Here is a 20,895-nt window from a genome sequence, read left to right as displayed (position 1 = left end):
TGTATTCATTTCTAATTGATTAATTGCAATCCAGGTAATATGGAGGTGTATCTAGGGCCTACAACATGCTTTTTTACATAATCTTTACTGAAAGCTGAGATTTCTTTTACTATGACTAAGGTCACTTGACTATGGAGATATCTCGCTTGGATTTACGAAGGTACTGCCATTGAAGGGTGATGGTTGATCACGGCTCTGTGCCATGTTTTGGGTCTGTTAGAGTAGAAGATGAGATAACTACTTTCTCCACTTCTAAAAAGATCATCAAAAAGGGATTTCTGGCTGTCCTTTAAGAAGCTCCCATTTGAATGTGCTTCTTCCTCTGTCAGTTTTCATGTCTGGTGGGTAGTGTACTGTATGTTGTTGATGCCACTTATGCTCTGCTCGGGGAGTGAGGGAGGGTCGGCTGCTGTTTTCAATGGCTCATTGGTCAGGTTTTTTTTTTAATAAGAGTTCAAAAAACAAAATGCCTGCTACTACTACTGTATAGCTTCGGAATGCTACAGTTAGCTGCCACTAATTACAACTGCTTCAGTGGGTTTCCAACTGTCACTGTTTGACCTCAGCTCAAATGGCTTATCTGAGTTATTCTTGGTCTATTTGTAACACTTGAACAAACAACTATTATTTAAGGTTTCCAACAGTCCAGGGGAGTTGTGTCTTCAATTAGTAATATGTAGGTCTACTCACTCCCTTTTGAGTATCTGTTGTTTAAACAATAAGCCCATTGCACTCATTGCAACCTCAATAGCACAGCCACTCAGTCACCACCTCATCCACGTCTCCTAAAGTCTTGATCTTGAATCTTGATTTTCCTCTTGATTGGTCTTGTTGTCCTTGATCTTGTCTTTAAGTTGTCCAATTTTTTACTGTGCTCTTCTCAATTTAAAATGACAAAATATATACAAACCTAGGAGCTCATGTAGTAAATGTCTTCCCTTGTTGAAATTTAGACCGCCCGGTCAAGACAGATGGCTGCCCAAATATGAGCCTGTTTTCTTTTCTTTCTTTTTTTTTTTTAGGTTTCTTCACGTTATAGGGGAGTTTTGCTCATGGGGGAATGTTGGGTCTCTATAAATAAAAGAGTAGCCTACACTATAGTCTAGACCTGCGCTACATGAAAACGAGATACCTTCTGTCATGACTTGACTTAACGTTTTCAATGCAGGACTCTTACTTGTAGCAGCGTATTTTACAGTGTTGTACTAGTACGTTTACTAAAGGGTCTGAATTTCCTCCACCAAAGTGCTAGATGCTGGAGAGGTGCCAGTTAACCTCCTGGGCACTGCCAAGGTACCCCTCAGCAAAGCCCCAAACCACCACCTCCTCCTCCTCCTCCTCTACTTCCTCTTCCTCGGTCATGTTGATGTTAGGTCAGAAGAGGGCGACAAAGTCCTGCATTAAAAAATCTCCAGGCCTCCTTGTTTTATTTCTGATCAAAAGATCTTTTTCTTCTTTCTTTCAACCTTATTCAAATACATCAAGTTTGCATAATTATAACATTTTTATTTCGACACAGATACGGTTCTTTTTCAAATTATAACAATGACATGAAGCACAATTGCAAATAAGTTAAAAATGTATGGTTTACACAAGAAGCAGTTATGTACATCTCTGTACATAAACTGTAAATAAATGTGTATCTGACAGAATTATGTTTTTGAAATAAGAAGAAAGGCAAAAGGAAAGGCTTCTTTCCCCACACACATCTCTCTGAAATCTACAGTAAGGGCACACAATGATCACAACTGTATTTTCATTCTACAAAATATGAATGCTTAAGATTGTATTGCACATTACACCAGGACCCTCTTCTTAGAAGATATTGGTTGTGAGCGCTCATGTTTTTAAGAGACGGAGGGCTTCATCCATTTACAGAAATGACAGAGAAACACAGAAATGCCAACATACAGTATTCATTAGGCTACATAAATAGCAACATTTGTCACTTAAATTGTTGATTTATTCAATGGGATTGCCTTCATGTTGACCCACTGCAGCCAGTTGTAAATAAAGACTAGCATAAATACACAAGTATAACAAGTATTGGAAAATGTGTTTTATACAGAATATGGCATATATATATAGATATATATATATATCTATATATATATATCAATTCCGAGTTCATGATTTCTGAGAGAACAATACATCTTAAATATTCACAGTAGGGCTAGTGTATGTTTAGGTTTATATCTGATCCTGGCATACAGCTTGTGTCTGCAGATGAAAACCGTAGAGAAAAGGAGATGTTGTAGCATCCCCATCTTTCCACTCTGTATTGATTTCATGTCAATTCAAATATTCTGTGTGAAAGTGATGTTAACTGACCCGTTTTTTCCATAAAGGGCAAATAGCCATTCCTTGAGAGAATTATTTGCTTCTTCTGAACAGCCCGTTCAGGTTTTAACCCTCTGCATTTAAATGATCAATTCTCCATTAGACCCTTTAGGGCTGCAATTGTCATTTTCAATTAATCTGTGGTTGGTTCTTCTGATTGTTTAGTGTAGAAAATGTCCAAAAATATTGAAAATGTCCATTAGTTTCTCAGCTCAGGGTGGGGTCTTCAAGTGTCTTGTTTTGTCCGTTTAAAACCTAAATATATTCAGTCTACAATGGTATAAACAGAAAAGCAGCAAATCCTCACATTTGAGAAACAGCAAAATGTTGACAGTTTCACTTGTTAACTTTATCAAAATTGGTTTATTTCATGTCTGTCAATTGATGGTTTGTGCACTCAGTTTCGTAAGGTTACTTTTGAAATGTAATAGAGTACAGGTTACGGATTACTAGCTCCCTGGTTAAAATGTTGAACGTAATGTTATAACATTTGAATACTTTGAATACATGTTTTAAACTGGGCAATAAAGCTGAAGTCTTAAACACCTAAATTTGAGCATACACTGCTAAATGAATGGAGCCAGTCAGAACGTAGGGACCGCTCCTTGTTATCCTACTCTTGATGGTGTTTCACTCAAATTTGTCCCAAACGGCTTTGCTGACCCGCGTTCACTGGAAATATGCTAAAAGGCGGCATTCCTGAAAGGCGAAAAGATGCAAAGCAACAGAATAATTGTGATATTCTACATACATTTTACCGAAAAGCATTCAGACGTCATTTGTAATTACACACCATTACATGTAACTATACTGAACAAAATTATAAACGCAACACTTTTGTTTAGGCCCCCATTTTTCATGAGCTGAACTCAAAGATCTAAGACTTTTTCTATGTACACAAAAGGCTTATTTCTCTCAAATATTGTTCACAAATCTGTCTAAATCTGTGTTGCACAGTGAGCACTTCTCCTTTGCGAGATAATCCATCCACCTCACAGGTGTGGCATATCAAGATGCTGATTAGACAGCATGATTATTGCACAGGTGTGCCTTAGACTGGCCACAATAAAAGGCCACTATAAAATGTGCAGTTTTATCACAAATGTCGCAAGTTTTGAGGGAGTGGGCAATTGGCATGCTGACTGCAGGAATGTCCACCAGAGCTGTTGCCCGTGAATTGAATGTTCATTTCTCTACCATAAGCTATCTCCAAAGGCGTTTCAGAGAATTTGGCAGTACATCCAATCGGCCTAGGACCTCCACATCGAGCATCTTCACCTCCAAGATCGTCCGAGACCAGCCACCCGGACAGCTGTTGCAACAATCGATTTGCATAACCAAAGAATTTCTGCACAAACTGTCAGAAACCGTCTCAGGGAAACTCATCTGCATGCTCGTCGTCCTCATTGGGGTCTCAACCTGACTGCAGTTCGTCGTCGTAACCGACTTGATTGTCCAAATGCTCACATTCGATCGCGTCTGGCACTTTGGAGAGGTGTTCTCTTTACGGATGAATCCCAGTTTTCACTGTACAGGGCAATGGCAGACAGCGGTCGTGTGGGTGAGCGGTTTGCTGATATCAACATTGTGTATCGAGTGGCCCATGGTGGCGGTGGGGTTATGGTATGGACAGGCGTAGGTTATGGACAACGAACACTGGTGCATTTTATTGATGGCATTTTAAATGCACAGAGATACCGTGACGAGATCCTGAGGCCCATTGTTGTGCCATTAATCCACGACCATCACCTCATGTTGCAGCATGATAATGCACAGCCCCGTGTTGCAAGGATCTGTACACAATTTCTGGAAGCTGAAAACATCCCAGTTCGAGCATGGCCAGCATACTCACCGGACATGTCACCCATTGAGCACGTTTGGGATGCTCTGGATCTGCATATACGTCAGCGTGTTCCAGGTTCTGCCAATATCCAGCAACTTCGCACAGCCATTGAAGAGGAGTGGACCAACATTCCACAATCAACAACCTGATCAACTCTATGCGAAGGAGATGTGTTGCACTGCGTGAGGCAAATGCTGGTCACACCAGATACGGACTGGTTTTCGGACCTTTGAGTTCAGCTCATGAAAAATGGGGGCAAAAACAAGTGTTGAGTTTATAGTTTTTTTCAGTGTAGTTACCCAACCAGTTGGACCTTGTCCCCTTTGTTCACCGATCTTGATTTTGTAAACAAAAAATACAGAAATCAATAAATTTCAAATCAAAATAACCTCAATGCTAACGCTACAGTATAAACTCATAGTATGCCATGCTGTCTTTAACTCAGTGCACGCTAATTTAAAAAGTCTATGTGACAGATGACCATCACTGGGTCCTGTATATATATATCATAACTTAATTGGCACAATATGGATAAATATTTACGGTTAACCACCAGCACTACAATTAGGCAGCTGGTCGTACTGAGAACAGTCACTTAAGAGTCCCTCCAGGAGCCGTCATGGTTGATTGAGCAGAGCATTTTACCAGCTTATAAGGGCTGAGTGTGTAGGTCAGCATGATGCAAAGTGACACTAATGCAATGGTGCATTACAAATGAAAAGTTGGCATGAATTATGGATGTCAACATCTGATGTCCACAGAGTTCAATTCTTGGGAGTTCATACAGTGCGAGAGCGTTTGTTACCTACGATTGGCTACTGACTAACCGCAGTGATAAACGACAGATGCCGAAAAGGAAATGCATTCACTTCTTTTATTATTCATAAGATGGGAATATTTTTTACAACTTATGCACAGCAGATACAAAGACAAACATGTTTCTAAACCACAAACTAAATTCCTCCATCACTCTAATCCCATTTCAAAATGGCCCCCCAGAAAAATCAACCTTTTAAGTTTGTAGTCCAGTTTCACATTCTGAAAGATCGTTTTACAGCAATCTCATTTTAGCAGAATGGCACAAGCCACGTTCAGAACACATTTGACAGATACCCATTTCCCCCTAAACAAATTGCACTTTTTTCTTCTTTAAAACTACGTCAACAGGATTATAGGATCAAAAAGTAACACCAAAAAGATGACTAAACAACTTATACACAGGTTCATTATTTTAGTTGCACAAAAATGCATAAATATACATTACGCAAAAAAGTACAAAATTAGTACTTTCCTTTGCTCAAATAATGACAGACATTGATATGATCATAAGGACTGGGGTTGTCATAGAACGTAGGGATGCATTCACAAGGTCCATGCGAGATTAGCCATTTACACAACAGCCTAACTGTCACAGAGGTAAGACCAAGGTTCTACTGGAAAACAAAACATTTCGCTGTCTAGGCCAAAAGGCAAAGAGGCAACACAAACACTAAGAAAATTAGGATACACAGAACTCTGAGTTCTAAATTCATGCCAAAAAGACTAACATGCAAGGACTCTTAATGCCTCTAAACCTCCCAGGAGCTGCGGTAAACCATGGAAGGACAAGCTTAACAACAGTAACTTCAATGCGTCAGTTTTCCTCAGCAATTATGATCCATGGAGTTTTGACTGGGCTAAGATGGTACCGCAATAGTTGCCAAGGATAAGCTCAGATTGTCGACAGCAAGATGGTTTCAACTCCGACTCCCCCCAGAAACATTGAGGAGATATAAATACGGTTTGTTTATAATAATGCACATTTGTCCATTAAATAAACCTGATTAAATTAATGAAGAGCTTGGCAAACCTCACTTCAGCTGGACAAAGGTGTGGTTTCCAGAGGCCTAGAGAAAACAGGGAAAACAAGAGTTAGTGTAAACAAGCCAATAAAGCATTCACTAAAATGAAGTGAAAAAGAGCTGGTCTTTTTCTATAGTATTCTTACTGTCAAAACAATCAATGAAAAGACCAAAAACAATGTGTTGTCTAACAAATCAGCGGCTCTCAGCCCAAAGCCAATTTGTTCCTTATAAATATGTAAATAATTAAACAAGCCACATGTACATCCATTAAAAAAAAAAGAAAAAAATTTCCTGAAACAGCTGGGCAGTGTAGTTTTGAACAAACAGAGAAGTAAATGTGTTTTTTGGTGACTTTTCAGCTGCAGATTAATTACACAATTTGGTGTGCTTGTAAGCGTTTCATGGCAACAGGATGGTGAATGTGGAAAACTATAGCGCCCTGCTTCATGTTCTAATGAAGGAACATGCCACCCAGTGAAACACTGCGACTCAAGATGTGTTTAATAGTTTCCCAACAACGGAAGTCTGTCAGAGGTATAAAGGCGATATCAGAAAAAGCTTCCATTAGAATATCAACAGCCTAAAAAAGGAACAGTCTAGGGATTTTTCCTCGTTAAATCTCATGAAAATACCAAAAACCAACAGTGAATTGATCCTACCAACTGTGTCTCCCACGCCTCACAGCTTATTCCTCTTCCATTATCAAAAAACAATTACATATTAAGCCACACTGTTGCATTGGAGGACATGTTCATTTATTACAATGAACATAGGCACTCATTTATTGTGAGTCAATTCAAATGTGTATTAATCCGCAGCTGTAAATAGTCCAACAATAATATAATATATATAATTATATATATAATATATAATATTGATAAAAAAAAAAAAATTAAAAAAAATAAAAACTTTATGAAAGGATTTAGCATAAAAAATTAACTGTATTCATGACCCATTTTCAAAGACGTATGTCAACAAGTGGGCTTGGGGCCGAGTGCCACAGACCGGTTGGACTGTTGGTTTTAAGGTTTTAAACTTTTCATGGGATTTGTTAACAAAAACTCATCTGTTAACACTAAATCAGGTTTAAGCCATTTTCATTTACATTCTGCAGTTTTCAGTCAAACATGGCGTTAGTCTCATTATGCAGGTTTCAGTTTGCATGGCATCAGGGATAGCAGATAGAAGATTGTGGATAGGGGTTTGCAAATAAAAACCACCATAAAAAACACTTTTGTACCAAAGGTTACTCACTAAATATCTAACAAAACTGCCGGGACTTCCATCCAGGCTGGGAAGTCTCAGAGGGAGTAGGGTACCAGCGCATCTGAAGAAACACAAAAATAGTCATGTACAGTAGACCAACACCAGGCTCCAGTGCTTCAATCCTGCAAATCAGTTAACACTTTGAAATTTACTTTTGACAAGCAGGTTTAGAACGACTGTCCCTTTAAGACCTAGTCACTGAAGCCAGGGGAATGTGGGTCACGTAGTTGCTCATTGAGGACAATAGTCCTCAAGTAATTAACAGGCATGGAAACGTGGAGAGTTGAACCTCTGTGTGTTAAATATTTCCACAGTGTAAGAGCTGGTACCTTTCCATACCTGTGACTTAAACCTGTAGCAGAATGAGGCCCCACATTTTTTAGACACACTGAATAAAAACAAGGACAGAGGCCATAACAGCTTAATATACTCAAGAGGTTATCAACAAACACTTGATGTTACACTTGTCATACATTCAAAACTAACAAGGCCAAGAGTCAGTGGGAAGACAACTCGGGGAATTTAAGGGATCTTTCATCAGATTGTAATTAAAAAGGCTTCCCCTCCCTTTTTTTGGCTACACAGTCATCTTATGTTCAAACAGGAACGTGGACAGTAAGTTGGCACCTCCAGAGAAGGGCATCAGGTCTGACAATTTTTTTTCAAGCAAATACCTCACATTCCTCTTCCTCTTATGCCCAACCAAATGGTCTATGTAATAGCTGTCTACTTTGCAGTGTAGCACTCCCCTGTGCCCTTACATTGCAGGAGGAAGTTGGATCACAATGAACTTTAAATGACCCAACAAGGGAAATATTTTCCATTGCTATTGTTACAAAAAAAGGCCTGCCCACTAGTGAGCTACACAATTGCTGTAGCATTTAGACCGCAATTAGTTGCAACGTAAACACTTTGCAAACCCATTTGTCCCCCATTTTGTTAATTTCAATTTTCAGCAGCCATGATAGAACTTTTGTTACGTTTAAAATGAATATTTTCAAACCAGATCCAAAGATTGACTGTTTTAAATTGATTTACAGTCTAAATGCAAACAGTCTTAGTTGGGATCAAACTTCATCTTAAGGCTCAAAATTGTTTTTTCAAATTATTCAAAAACACTTAGATTTAGGGTAAGTGTGTGGTATTGTGATGCTACACTACAGAACGCACACATCACTTAGGTTTTTCCATTTCAAAATGACATTACAATATAACTCATGATTTTAACTTCCATTTTATAATATAAAGACTGGGCACAAGTTGCGCAGCCAACAGCAACATGCAGACTTGACATCTGGGCTGGCTTTAGCAACACAAGTCTTTGTGCTGTTATTGTAATACCTCTGAGGACCACTGGGATGGTTTCAAGAATCAACCTCTGCTTTAAAAGTGCACCATGTTGCACTACCATTTGCAGTGGTGCATCCTTAATCATCTCATTTTAAGTTTACGTTTTAGGATTAGGAATGCACCTGGTTGGAGGCATTCATTCTGCGTCTTTACAAAAAGGTTCCCTGTATTATGCTGAGTGTGTACTAGACAATACTCAGGAAAATAGGAGAAACACACACCGGTTGGTCCCTCACCTGGGCGTGGAGGGCTGCAGCAGCGGCAGCAGCCGCCGGGTAAGTGAAGGCTGCGTGAGGGAGGCCTGGGGTCAGCTCCGTGGTGTACAGCGGGTAAGGAGTCCAGGCATCCGGAGATGCTGGGATCAGTGCTGCCCCTGACAGATCATCTGGGGAAGCACAGGGCGGGAGGAAACACAGCTGACTGACCTACCCTTCAACATACAGACTTATTATGTAAGCAAATCAGTACAGAGGCTAAATAAGAACATGTGTCATCAAAACATGCTGCAAAAAGGGGTTTTGTTGTGTCATCATGATGTGGCTTTTAGGTTTACTGCTGACGAATCTTACTGTAGTAATAGCTTGAACGTCACTAAAATATAAAAACTTTTACAACCCTAAAAAATGTGCCGTCAGACCTGATTTCACTCCCCATTCATTTCTATGTTGAATGGGCCACATTCGCTTCTAGTTGAGAATTGACCGCCTTTTTCCCTTCCCACAGTTCAAATCGGACTGGACTTGACTCACGTAATTGCGAGGCTTTCCAAACATCTAGTCAGTTTGAGAGCAGGTGGAGCTTGGAATATATTCCTTATATTCTTGTTCTATAACTGCGCGGTGAAATACAAGCAGCAGAGATAAAAGGATACCGTTTGGCTGCAGTGAGTGCAAGGACCTAGTATACTTCTATGAACTGCGATTTTCCGACATTTTGTTTACAACTCTACCCACATGGTTTCATGTCCCCTCTTGCTTTTTGTCACAACCCACGAGTAAATTCTGCCCATGAAATCTGGTCTGAATGCAGTTTAAAAGTGTTATCCATCACCTGTCAAACTACTGAATCAAGCAGGTGTTTTGAGAAAGAGATGAGACAACTTCTGACTAAACCCTGTGAGAGTGGAATTTCCTAGCTGTACAGAAGCAAAGCGGCTGTCTTAAAGAGTCGAGATGACATGCATGTGGAGGTGAGTTAGTCTTTAATTTGTTAGATACTGTTTTTAACCACTGCTCGTTTGTCTTTAATACCATAATATCCTGAGACAGACTTTTTTTTTTTAAAGGGTTACAAGGGCAATTGAGTACTGGCATTGCCAAAGTGAGAGTGGATGAGAGAGCCTAGAGTGGTGCAGCCGTACAACTTACATGGGTCCCGTGCAATGAAGTGTGCTCCTAGAGCAGGGTGGATATTTGTGGGGTTCGGTGTGGCCATCAGCTTACTCTTTGCCATCTTCGTGTTGGCTTTAGCAAACTCTAAGCGCAGGGTCTGGGGACTTTCGGGGTCAAAACGGATACCCTGGGGGAGAGACGGAGGAGGGGGGGGGACATAGTATTGTAAGGGAGGTGGGCAGAGTTTGAGGGGCTGTAGCTCAGTAGTCTCACACATGGCCTCCTTTCCTAAAGCTGTGTTCAAATACTCGGGATGTATCCTTCAAGCTTCCCTCGAGCTGAACACTGGTCTTAAAATAAAAGGTCACGTCTTCCAAATAAAGAGGGCAGACTGAAGGATACACTCCTGAAATATTTCAACATGCTTGCATCTCTTTTTCCTCATGACGAAATCAAGAGCACATGCGGCTAAAGGAGGTGTCAGGAGGAGAGGGAGACGAGGAAAAGGGCCGATGGCGAGACTTTTGAGTCCAATTCCTTTTGGGTGGCTGAACCCTGCTTGTGTTTTTGTGCCCTAAGCGTTGTGCCCACATGCAGGTGAGTAGTACTTTGGTGTGTATGTGTGTGTGTCTGCTGTGTCTAAGAGGTGATGCTCATGAGGAAGGCTAGGGTATGAGAGCGAAGTGTTAGATACTGCCAGATACGTGGGCTACTTGGTGACAAAATAAGAGGTTACACTACTTAAGATGTGTCCAAATAACACTACACATGTGGCTACAGAACAAGTATTACAATAAGCAGTGATATGCAAAATTGGGAAAGCTATACCAGACTAAGAAGGGTTGTGTATCAAGGTCAAAGTAAACTACCGTAAGGCTACGGGATTCTGGCCTCTTTCCAAAAATGGCCCTGCCATTGAATTGTAGAAGACACAATGGGTAGACTTTGAGAGATTCTTATGGGGGAAAAAATAAAGTTTAAAGCTCCCAATCTTTTTTTTTTAGGTTTAAGCAAAGGTTAGAACAAATTTTAAGAAATACAAAGCAACATATTTAAAGATTTAAAAAAAAGGGGAAAATCTAAACAGCAAAAGACAAAGGAAATAATAAAAACAAGGCAATGCTTACATTTAGAGCATTTTTCGCAGCTTCAGCTCCAGTACGACTGTCAAAGGTTACAAACCCGACAGGCTGGAAGGCAAAAGGGAAGAAACACTGTGACAACAGACACTAACGGAGGACCATGTTAATACGCAAGAACCTGCATTTGTCAAATATTGATTATTAAATGTTATCTTATAATAATTTTTTTTTTTTTTTTTAAATGTGTGTCAAACAAATCAGCAAGAAAAGAGGACAATATAAGTCCAAAGCTAAAGTTACAAAGAGACTGCCTGGACATTCGTTTAGTATTTTAGTACAGCATTAAAGCGGTTCTTTTTATGATGGAAGGCGTCTCACCTGTTTTGATGTTAACTTAATCAGTGACCCTTCATAACCCTGTGGGGAAGAAAGATAGCCAATTATCCACCCTGGAGTCACATGCAGGAAGTCAGGCATGAACGTTTCTTGCTATAAAGAGAAACCTGCTTGCGTGCACCTTCAGTTTGAGCTCAAGAGCAGGCCTTCACGGGTCCCTTCTGCGACAGTGTTGTACTTCCATTTGTTGTGGTGAAATAAAGGTGAAACATGCACATTTTCAACGAAAGCACCACTTACTGATTTGACTACAGATAACCTCAAAGCTAAAAAGAAAATGAAGACCATATTTAGTTTAAAAAGGAGCAAGCAGATGCAAGGGTTCTCTTACGCACGAGATTAAGCAAAGATTGAGCATGACTTCCAAATAAAGTCACTGCTTTTAAAACCAGGTTAAAAATAGCACAAGGGTTGGTTAAAGCAGGAACAAATTCCTGAGAAATGCAGGGGATTTTTGCCTGACCAGAGTATTGATAGATGGGATCCCTTCTGATCCTGATTTACAGCCATGGAAATTTAAACAACTTTCACCAGCTGTCATAAATCCTTAGCAACAATCGAAACCAGATTTAGCTTGAGTAATTCACAGGAAGAAAACAAGTGGGAGAATACAGTCAATATTAAAAAAAGGTTCCTCTTGAAAAGGAAAAAAAAAGAAAAAAAAAAAAAGGTTTTTAAATTTGGATCAAATGAAAACCTTCAATGAATCAGATTGAACCCTAGTTGCACACATGTACTGCAGAAGCAAAAAGTAAAGCGTTACAATGACTTGAGGGAAGAAAACATTTCAGTGGTTTCACAATGTCTGAATGTTACGAGAGGAATAAAACATTTCCCTACACGGTGGGCGAGCTGGGTCAGAGAGGGCTGGTTGGCCAATCGCGAGGGCTACTCATTTACACATTCCAGAAGATCATCGATGTGCGAGGGATACCACTTCCAATTTAGTTAGTTAGGACACGGGTGGGAGGGGTGTTTATGGAACTGGAGTCCAGTCAAAAACGGAGCAATGGACAACAATGCTGTGGCCTCATTTCCATATATGCAAATCACTCATCAACAGAAGGGATTGTTTGATTCAACTAAAGAGGAGCTCTGATAAAACGTTCTCCTGTGTGAGCTACAGGCAGGAATATCACCGCATCATGAAAAATTGTTTAAAAAGAATAAATTGCACACTGGATTACAGTTGCTTCCTTAATACTTTAATGAATTGTTCAAACTCCTTGTTCTTGAGTGTGCAGATAATCCTTTTAGAAACTCTTTTTCAGCACCTGGCACACAATCAGCTTTTAGGTGAGAAGTATATTGCATTTATATACCCCAAATCACAGGAATTTAAAATCTGTACAACATGTATCGCCCTGTTTCCTTTAAAAAAAGGAAGAAAAAAAACCCACTCATGTCGTAACTTACCTTAAAAGGTCTGAAGAGAAGGTAAAGTTCCCGTGGTTTGATATCAACTGGTAGGCCACTGACGAACAGTGTTCGTACCTGCAAACAAAAAGCATACATCTTATTATGCTCTCATTTGGCGTCTTCATTCCCTAGAAAGAGCATGTGCGATAATAACTGGGTCGCACAAATAGATCTACAAATGTTTGGCCATGGTTCAACACCTCTCATTCCTCCTTACTAACCAACACACATATGGATGGATATTTTGATGTATGAATTGACGTACAAAATTACATGAGTCAACGGTCCCATTGGCCAGGTGCAAAGTTGTTCGTCATACTACAAGTGTTGCTGGAGTTTCAACCCTTTAAGCCTCTGGTTCCCAACCTTTTTGGCCTGTGACCCCTTAAAAACAAAACCACATCTTCTTGCGACCCCTCATCAGTTTGCACAGGTTGTGAGCACTTCCAACAAAAGAGTGATTATTCCCTCCAAGATTGTTACCTCCGCCAAGGAGGTTATGTTTTTAGCTGGGTTTGTCTTGTCAGCAGGATTACAGAAAAACGACTGGCCTGATTTTCATGACACTTGGAAGGGGCCATGGAAGAACCCATTAAATTCTGGAAGATGTGAATCACAGGGTAAATATACAGAAAAAATGTTTTCACTTTCATTAACATTGCCGAGATAAGGGATGGCCATGGCAAAAGTCTGCGCTCTGAGTGCCTTCTAGTCAAGTTGAGAGGCCTGAAAAGAGGCAACATTATCCAGTCATTAACAAAGCCAAGATTAGAAGAAAAAGTCTGGAAAATAAACCTAAATTTGCACATATATATTTTCTTTCGCCAGTTTTACTATTCTTTTAACCATCTTGCGACCCCTCCGATTTATCAAGTGACCCGTTGGCTGGATCTGAACCACCCGTAAAGCCCTTTTAAAAGCCCCTGTCAAGACCCAAACAATCCCTTAATATTTGGCTCATTAACAAATCTGAACAATGGTCTATGAATGAAACCTGTGATCCTCCCAACATGTTACGAGAGACTAAAAGGGAGTCTTTCCCTTTTAACTGTCACTGTCGAACTAAATGCTTGCTCTTGGGGAAATTACTACAATTGTTGTATATTATAGTGTGGTCTAGACCTACTCCATCTGTAAAGTGTCTTGAGATAACTCTTGTTCTGATTTGATACTAGAAATAAAATTGAATTGATTTGAATTGAGATGGTCTTCATTGTGCTGGGGCTCCTGTTCAAGGACCCCTGGACTTGCCCTGACCAGACATTGAGAGCCGATGCTGTGTACAGTCCAGTGTGGGCCGGGGAAATAACCAGTGCAGTGCGAGGCCCATTAGTTTCCAGCCAGTGGGGAGGCCCTCACTACTACAATGGGGCTGCCAGACGAACAGCACTGAACAACAGTGCACAGCGTGGTACCATTTCCTTCCTCTGACCCTCGGCCCCAACCCTCCGGCATTTTTCAGGTGCCGCACAGCAGCACTTCTCAGCCCTTTACAAGTCAGCACATAGAGCGACTGAAGGCCGGCTCAGCTGGACACAAACTCAAATGGAGATGTTTTAATGTGTCCACCGGCTTCTCGTTGACTGAGTGCATGAACCTGAAGCACTCCATTATAGCTTTTAATAAAATCTTAAATGCATCAGTTACATATTCAGGTGATCTATTTTAAGTAAAACTATTGTGACAAGACAATGTGACATGACTGACAAGCTTCTGTAGCTTGATGATTCAACACCTCTCTAAACAGACGTTTTGGGGCTTCTAAATAAATTTCTCGTCAGTTTGTTTAATCTTTGCTCTCAATTCCAAGGGGGTAAACATACAAAAAGGAAATCAGGCTAAGAAAAGTCAAGTGGCCACACAAGGCTTTGTTATAAGATAATGGGAACAAAGGGAGAGCCAACAAAAGGCCCAGCGCTCCCCTCAGTGCGCCTCCATAAGGAATCATTAAAGAGGAAATATAGCTGGCCACACAGAACTGAAGAGTCACAGCTGGAAAAAGTCAAACACACATCATTTGGGGAGGTCATTTAATTAATTAAGTTTATTTGAAAATGATTATTCTGATTTAAATGATATATTTAGAGTTCCAAATTGCAAATAAGGATTTCATATTAACAAGTTGACATTTATTTTAGGTTTCAGTTTCTATGGTGACTTTGGCCTCTTTACAAATCAAAATACTGAGATGTGAAACCTGCAGCGTTTGTGTGACGCATCTGATTTTGAACGCAAACAAAATGTCCCCGCAACACACTGGGTGCTGAGGAAGAGAGAGGAAAAGTAAATTGATATTTGGAAAATTAGGAGAATCCATTTAATTGTATGGCTTGCTGAGTGTACTCATTTAAAGCGTGTTTTTGATATAAAACCATTTGATTTTTTTATTAAATAGAGGCCTACAGTTTTTTTTCCAACCCACATTTAAAAGTAGGCTAAGCGAAAGCCTCATGACCATTTTTTGTTGTAGGTCACAAAGAAACAATATGAAGTAGGCTTAAATAGACAATTGGGTCTTCTATAGGTCTAAAATAGTCTCAAAAAAAAAAAAAACCTACATGGTTAGTTTAGAGCTTAATTGGTTCATTTAAGTGATTTTTGCAGTAATTAGGATTCAACAGCTGATGATACACATTTTAATCTGTTAAAAAAAAAAGGAGACGTTATTGCAAGTTTAAGGAATAAAGAAATGCATTTTGAAATCAAATTTTGGATGATATTCCTAAACTATGCCAACTTTCACTAGACTTGTTTTGCCCCTTTAAATTGCGCTTTCCTTACTTTAAGCCGCTATGAACTACAGGAATTTCAGCCAACTTGCAAAAGGTCTGTAGCTCCATTTGTGGCCGGAAACACATTTTTTTTTTTCGGCTGTCATTGAACATGAACACCCGGGTCAAAGTCCGGAGCAGCAGAGAAATAAAACTTCTGCTGAACTGAACTCACCTCCTCTTCGATGGAAACGTTGTTACTCGGCTCCGCGTCAGCTTTCAGGCTCATGTTGGCGGTCGCTTCTGCGGCGGCTGCTGCACAAAATATCAAGTTTTTCTTGGCTGTGTGATATTTCCCCCAAGTGCGTCTGAAGCTGCAGTGAAAGTCTCGGTGGCGTTTGAACTTGAGAGAAGATGTGCCGAGGTGAGGTCGTGCAGACGAGGACGGCGGCGTATCCGAAGATATCTTAGTAGTAGAAGTGTTGCGAGAGAGAATCATTCATTAAAAAGGAAGGACAAAATGAAAGAAAAGAAATGCAGACACGCGCCAAACTAAAGGTGAGAAGGTGGATATGTGCTCCGTGTGTGGTGGTGAAAGACAGGGGGAAAGAAGTGCGCGTAAAAAACAGAAAGCCTCTGCGCTCACATCAATGCCCTCAGCTGTGGGATTGTGCGGAGGAAGAACAAGTAAACTTTTCTCATTGGAGCGCGTCTCTCTCTCTCTCTCTCTCTCTCTCTCTCTCTCTCTCTCTCTCTCTCTCTCTCTCTCTCTCTCTCTCTCTCTCTCTCTCCTGTCCGTGAGTATGCCCCCCCCTTCCTCTCTCTCTCTCATCCTCCTCCTGCTTTTCAATTAGGTCATCAATTATGTTGGAGTCCGCTGTGAGCCGTAATCAAGCTGCTGATCCGCCTCAGCTGTTGCAGGAAGACCCGGCCCCTCCGCCGCTGCATCACCGTTACTATGGGACCCGGAGAGCCAATGGTAATTTCCCCCAACCTCTCCAACGTAGGTTATATATTAGCTAATAATATTTTTTTTTTTGTATGTCTGTATCTGACCTCTGACTTCCTTCAACCCCAAAAAAATAAAAATGGGGAAACAATAAAAAAAAGAAAAGTGTCTTACCACAGAATTAATGTGCCTATAATATTGGATCCTCTACTGTTTTGTGACACTATGGCTTCGTATTATATATATATATATATATATATATATATATATATATATATATATATATATATATATATATATATATATATATATATATATATTGATTGTTATATTTGACATAACATGTTCAATTTATTTCAATATTTCTTTTTTTTTTTTTTAATCTTCTAGGCTATATTCTGTGGCAAAACATTTATGAACACCCACTTAATAACCAAAAATATAAAGGCTATAAGCCTAGTTAAAGGGCAATTTAATGCTACACATTTCATTACAGGTAAATGAGCTTTACATTAAAGCAACACAGATTACTGTTGATGAAAGGGTTATAATTAAATGTTGACATGTAGTTATGTCTAACAAATTTACATTATGGCTGCATTATTGTCATATATCAAAGTAAAATAAAACAGACATTTTATGTGTTAGTAGTTCAATATATTGTACAGCTGTTTTGAATTTGTTTTGAGAAGCCCTACACATTGATAATCGACATGGATAAGTCTTGTTTACAGAGATATAGCATCTTTATTTGTGCCATTACAAATCTAAACCAATACATTCAACAACAATAATAATGATAATGACAATGACAATGGCTGTGTGTGTTTTAATGATTTGGATCCAGGCTGATGTAAGAGTGGCGTGGGTGGAGAAACGGCATGTGTTGTGTATCGAGGCTTGGCCCTGGATGTGAGCCCAGCATGCAGTGCGTTTCCTCACAACAAAATAAGCTCTCAAAGGCCACAGAGTTTCCTGACTTTGTATAAGAACACAATCAGGCCTGCAGGGCGAGGAGGGGGGGGGGGGGGGGGGCGGCCGAGTGGACGGACGTAGTCTCACTGTACTTCTTCACTGGTGTGATCTAAAAATAGTGGAGCCCTGCTGATTTTTCAGTGTGCTTCTCTACCCACTGAACCCAAGTGGTAAATATATACATAGTCTATATATGTGAGAGGAAACAGACAGATGTTAGCACAAAGCTTCGGAGACAGGTAAGATAAGATGGTAGTGAAAAAAAGTATGTATTTAGCTCATTGTTGTGTGACCAATAAGTTACCTGTAATTGTATTTCAATGCAGCAGTAACATATAGCCTACATTATGAGAAGGCACCGATTACATGTATAAACAGTTGAGCTGAAACGATAGTTGATTAAACGATAATCATTCAGAATCGGAATCCGAAAAAGGATTTATTGCCAAGTAAGTAATACTTACAAGGAATATGCCTTGGTGGTTGGTGCGTATACATAAACAAACATATTAAACATCTTTCAAGAAAGGTCATCTTTCATGAAATAAAATGCCAAACATTCAGCTGGTTCCAGCTTCTCAAATGAACATATTTGCTTTTCTCTGTTTTAAATCATAACCTGAGTATCTTTGGGATTTGGACTGTTGGTCGGCGAAAATAAGACGGTTTTTACAACAATACAATTTTATAGAACAACCAGTTAATCGATTAATGGAGAAAATGATCGGCTGATTCATCAATAATTAAAACAATCATTAATTGCAGCCCTACGTTAATTCAAGGGAAAATAGCAACTCTTTGCTAAATAATTGAGCACATTTGAGAATGAAACACAATTCTGAATGATTTAATAAGACAAAATCTCCTTGAATGTGGGAAATTATCACTAGATTTGAATTAAAAATGAGCTTTGTATGACTGACTTGTTTGTATGCTGAATGGTAGGGGGAAACCGAAGGCCTCTTTTAGGAGCCAGTGTGCTGGTGTTCAGGTGGGTGACGAAGATGATGTTTTAATCGGGTTGGATGATGATGGCTGGATATACTCCAGGTTTTATGTTGTCATTTACATTGTTTTATATGAGCGTGTGTGGTGTTTTTTTTTTTAGCAAGTTTTACATATTGTTTTATATGATTTTTGTATGTTGTGTTTTATGTTCAAGTCTGTGCGTGTTATGTACAATCAACCAGAATACAGTAGACATGCTGAGATGTGGCACCTATATATACCGCTTCGGTCAGCAGCTGTTTAGTTTTGAGAATGTTAAGGAATCAACATATATTACGCTCCGTTTGCCATTGTAGTAACACTCGCTGCCTATGAAATATTGACCGTGCCGCTGAGTGTTCATTCATTTATTCAGCACAAACACTTGGTACAGTCTGTACCATGATGTTTTAATGCACAAGAGGCCACCATCATTATGCACCTCGTTCACAGATTCAGGACATATTACGTCAAACCTCATCCACACTCCTTACAATTTACAAAAAAGAAGACACATATACGATATGATCTTATCATCATATCTAAATTCCTGTTGTTCAAATGGATAGTTCTTTTTGCTTATGCACATAAACAGTTTAATGTCATGTCATGTATAACAGTGAAAAATACATCATTGCTTTAAATATCAGTTTGATTATTTAATAATTGTGTACATTTGCCATTTATATTTATTTATATATATATATTGTTATTCATTTTGGGATCATTTTGAAACCTTTCATGAAGGATTTGCTTGATACAAAGGCAGATGATTCATGGTAAAAAAAAAAAAAAAAAAACATGTAAAAAATGTATGTTTTTATATCATCTCTTATTTCTGATAATTGAGACTATTGAATCACCAAAACTGTCATTTAAAGCATATTCTCCAGCAGCCTGAAAAATGTTTTTTTTTTTTTTTTATGGCTTTGTTTCGTGTCATGTCCTCTCTCTCTCTCTCTCTCTCTCTCTCTCTCTCTCTCTCTCTCTCTCTCTCTCTCTCTCTCTCTCTCTCTCTCTCTCTCTGTACATCCCTCAACTCTTTAATGCAGCTGTCCAAAAATGATTCCTAAAAAAATAATCACGGATTGGAAAACCTGGACCACTGGCAAACAATGGGTTAACAAGCAAAATATGAGTCACTGAAGGTCTGAACCATTTATGCCCAAAGATGTCACTGCCATCTTCACTGCCAAAGATAGCTTTGTGTAGATGTACTGCGCAAACAATGTCTTATTTATGTGTTTCTTCGGTTGGATTTAAAGGAATGCTTGACGTAGTTTGGAGCTAAACTCACAGACCTCTTCCATCTAAGTGTTGAGGCTTTACATAATTTAGGGCTGAGACTTTTATAGTTAAACTTATCAAGAGGTGTTTATTTTTTTTAAAACTACATAAATTGCTTCAGAACCTTGGGGGCCACAAATCCTTGCTGTTTCTCATTAATTGAAGAAGCGGGAGAAGACTGTCTTCTGGTTTTATATCACAACTAGTCCCACATGTCTCAAACTAAACAGTGTCAGTTCAGGAAGCTGTCATGTCCATAAAATTGCATGAGAATTTTCCAGGCTCTCTTTCAATCAACAAAAATATCACTGAGTATGTCCATGATCTGAACCAAACAATGATTTTGTCCTTCTAAGATTGCTAGATTTGAATAATTTTAGAGGCACAAACAGGTGAAATCTATCATTTCAAAATAAAATGAAGCAAAAGCCAAATATGAGAAGAAAGTTAAAAAAAAATCAACATCATTTTGTGGAGCTGAATGTTGCTTTTTGTTTCCTTTTTTTTTTTTTATTTATATTTTATTATTTTTAATGAGCTCATAACCACTTAGATTCATCTTGTGAGCCCTTGGAGGTGTCCCAACTACCGCTACTACATATGTTGTAATGTATGATTCTTCTCTAAACGGTCAGATAATACCTATTAATCTGCAAAAAGCAATGTTCTATCCAGTGATCTACTCATTTAAGCCATCCTGCATTGGTATCTTTTATACTTTTACATGCCTTTATAAATTCAACAAAATATAAACGTTCTTTCGACATTTTACCAGACAGAAGAAGAATGTAACCCCTTAAACCCTACTCTCTCGCTGGTGGGCTGCTGTTCGAACCACAAAACGTTATATCAAATTCTAGTGCAGATCTCAGAATTTCCAACGATATAAATACGTTAAACTAAATTTGGTGGGAAATGATGCATGATACATAATATAGAAAATTTCCATTTGCTGAAAACGGTGCAGCTATAAAAACATGAAGTCTTGGGTTTCATTTAGAATTTAGAATAAGAGGATTTGAACAGCATTAAAGCTACTCAAGAGGACATTAAAGTGGAAAACTGGATGTTAAGGAGTTAATAGGATTCTGAGCATTACCAAAAAAAACAATATG

The 20,895-nt window shown here is 39.1% G+C and overlaps 1 protein-coding gene across 2 annotated transcripts; it reads right to left on the bottom strand.

Moving 5' to 3' along the window:
* Window positions 1–5,043: 5,043 nt before the first annotated feature.
* On the bottom strand, window positions 5,044–16,314 carry LOC116043417 (RNA-binding protein with multiple splicing 2). Of its 2 annotated transcripts, none has more exons than XM_031290067.2 (8): window positions 15,818–16,314; window positions 12,869–12,946; window positions 11,435–11,473; window positions 11,102–11,164; window positions 10,011–10,161; window positions 8,865–9,028; window positions 7,282–7,354; window positions 5,044–6,069 (listed from the first exon to the last, which is right to left on the bottom strand). In XM_031290067.2, exons 1-7 carry the CDS (start codon window positions 16,079–16,081, stop codon window positions 7,289–7,291), a joined length of 825 nt encoding a protein of 274 aa, XP_031145927.1. In that variant the 5' UTR covers window positions 16,082–16,314; the 3' UTR covers window positions 5,044–6,069; window positions 7,282–7,288. The 2 variants fall into 2 exon arrangements, with proteins under 2 accessions (XP_031145927.1, XP_031145928.1); XM_031290068.2 differs by having other exon boundaries at window positions 8,880–9,028; window positions 15,818–16,313.
* Window positions 16,315–20,895: the final 4,581 nt, after the last annotated feature.

Source organism: Sander lucioperca, chromosome 3 (assembly GCF_008315115.2).
Source record: "Sander lucioperca isolate FBNREF2018 chromosome 3, SLUC_FBN_1.2, whole genome shotgun sequence".
In the NCBI taxonomy this organism is placed as follows: Eukaryota; Metazoa; Chordata; class Actinopteri; order Perciformes; family Percidae; genus Sander; species Sander lucioperca.
Note: the sequence above shows the minus strand (reverse complement) of the source record. Positions and strands in the feature narration are given on the sequence as shown.

Bases quoted from the DNA above. Each gene is read 5' to 3' on its own strand.
- LOC116043417 (XM_031290067.2), bottom strand. From the start codon at position 16,081: ATGATTCTCTCTCGCAACACTTCTACTACTAAGATATCTTCGGATACG. The intron at 11,165-11,434 runs GTGAGACGCCTT...TTTGCCTTCCAG, and splicing joins TTAAGTTAACATCAAAACAG to CCTGTCGGGTTTGTAACCTT. The intron at 7,355-8,864 runs GTGTGTGTTTCT...GTGTTTCTTCAG, and splicing joins CCCAGGTGAGGGACCAACCG to ATGCGCTGGTACCCTACTCC.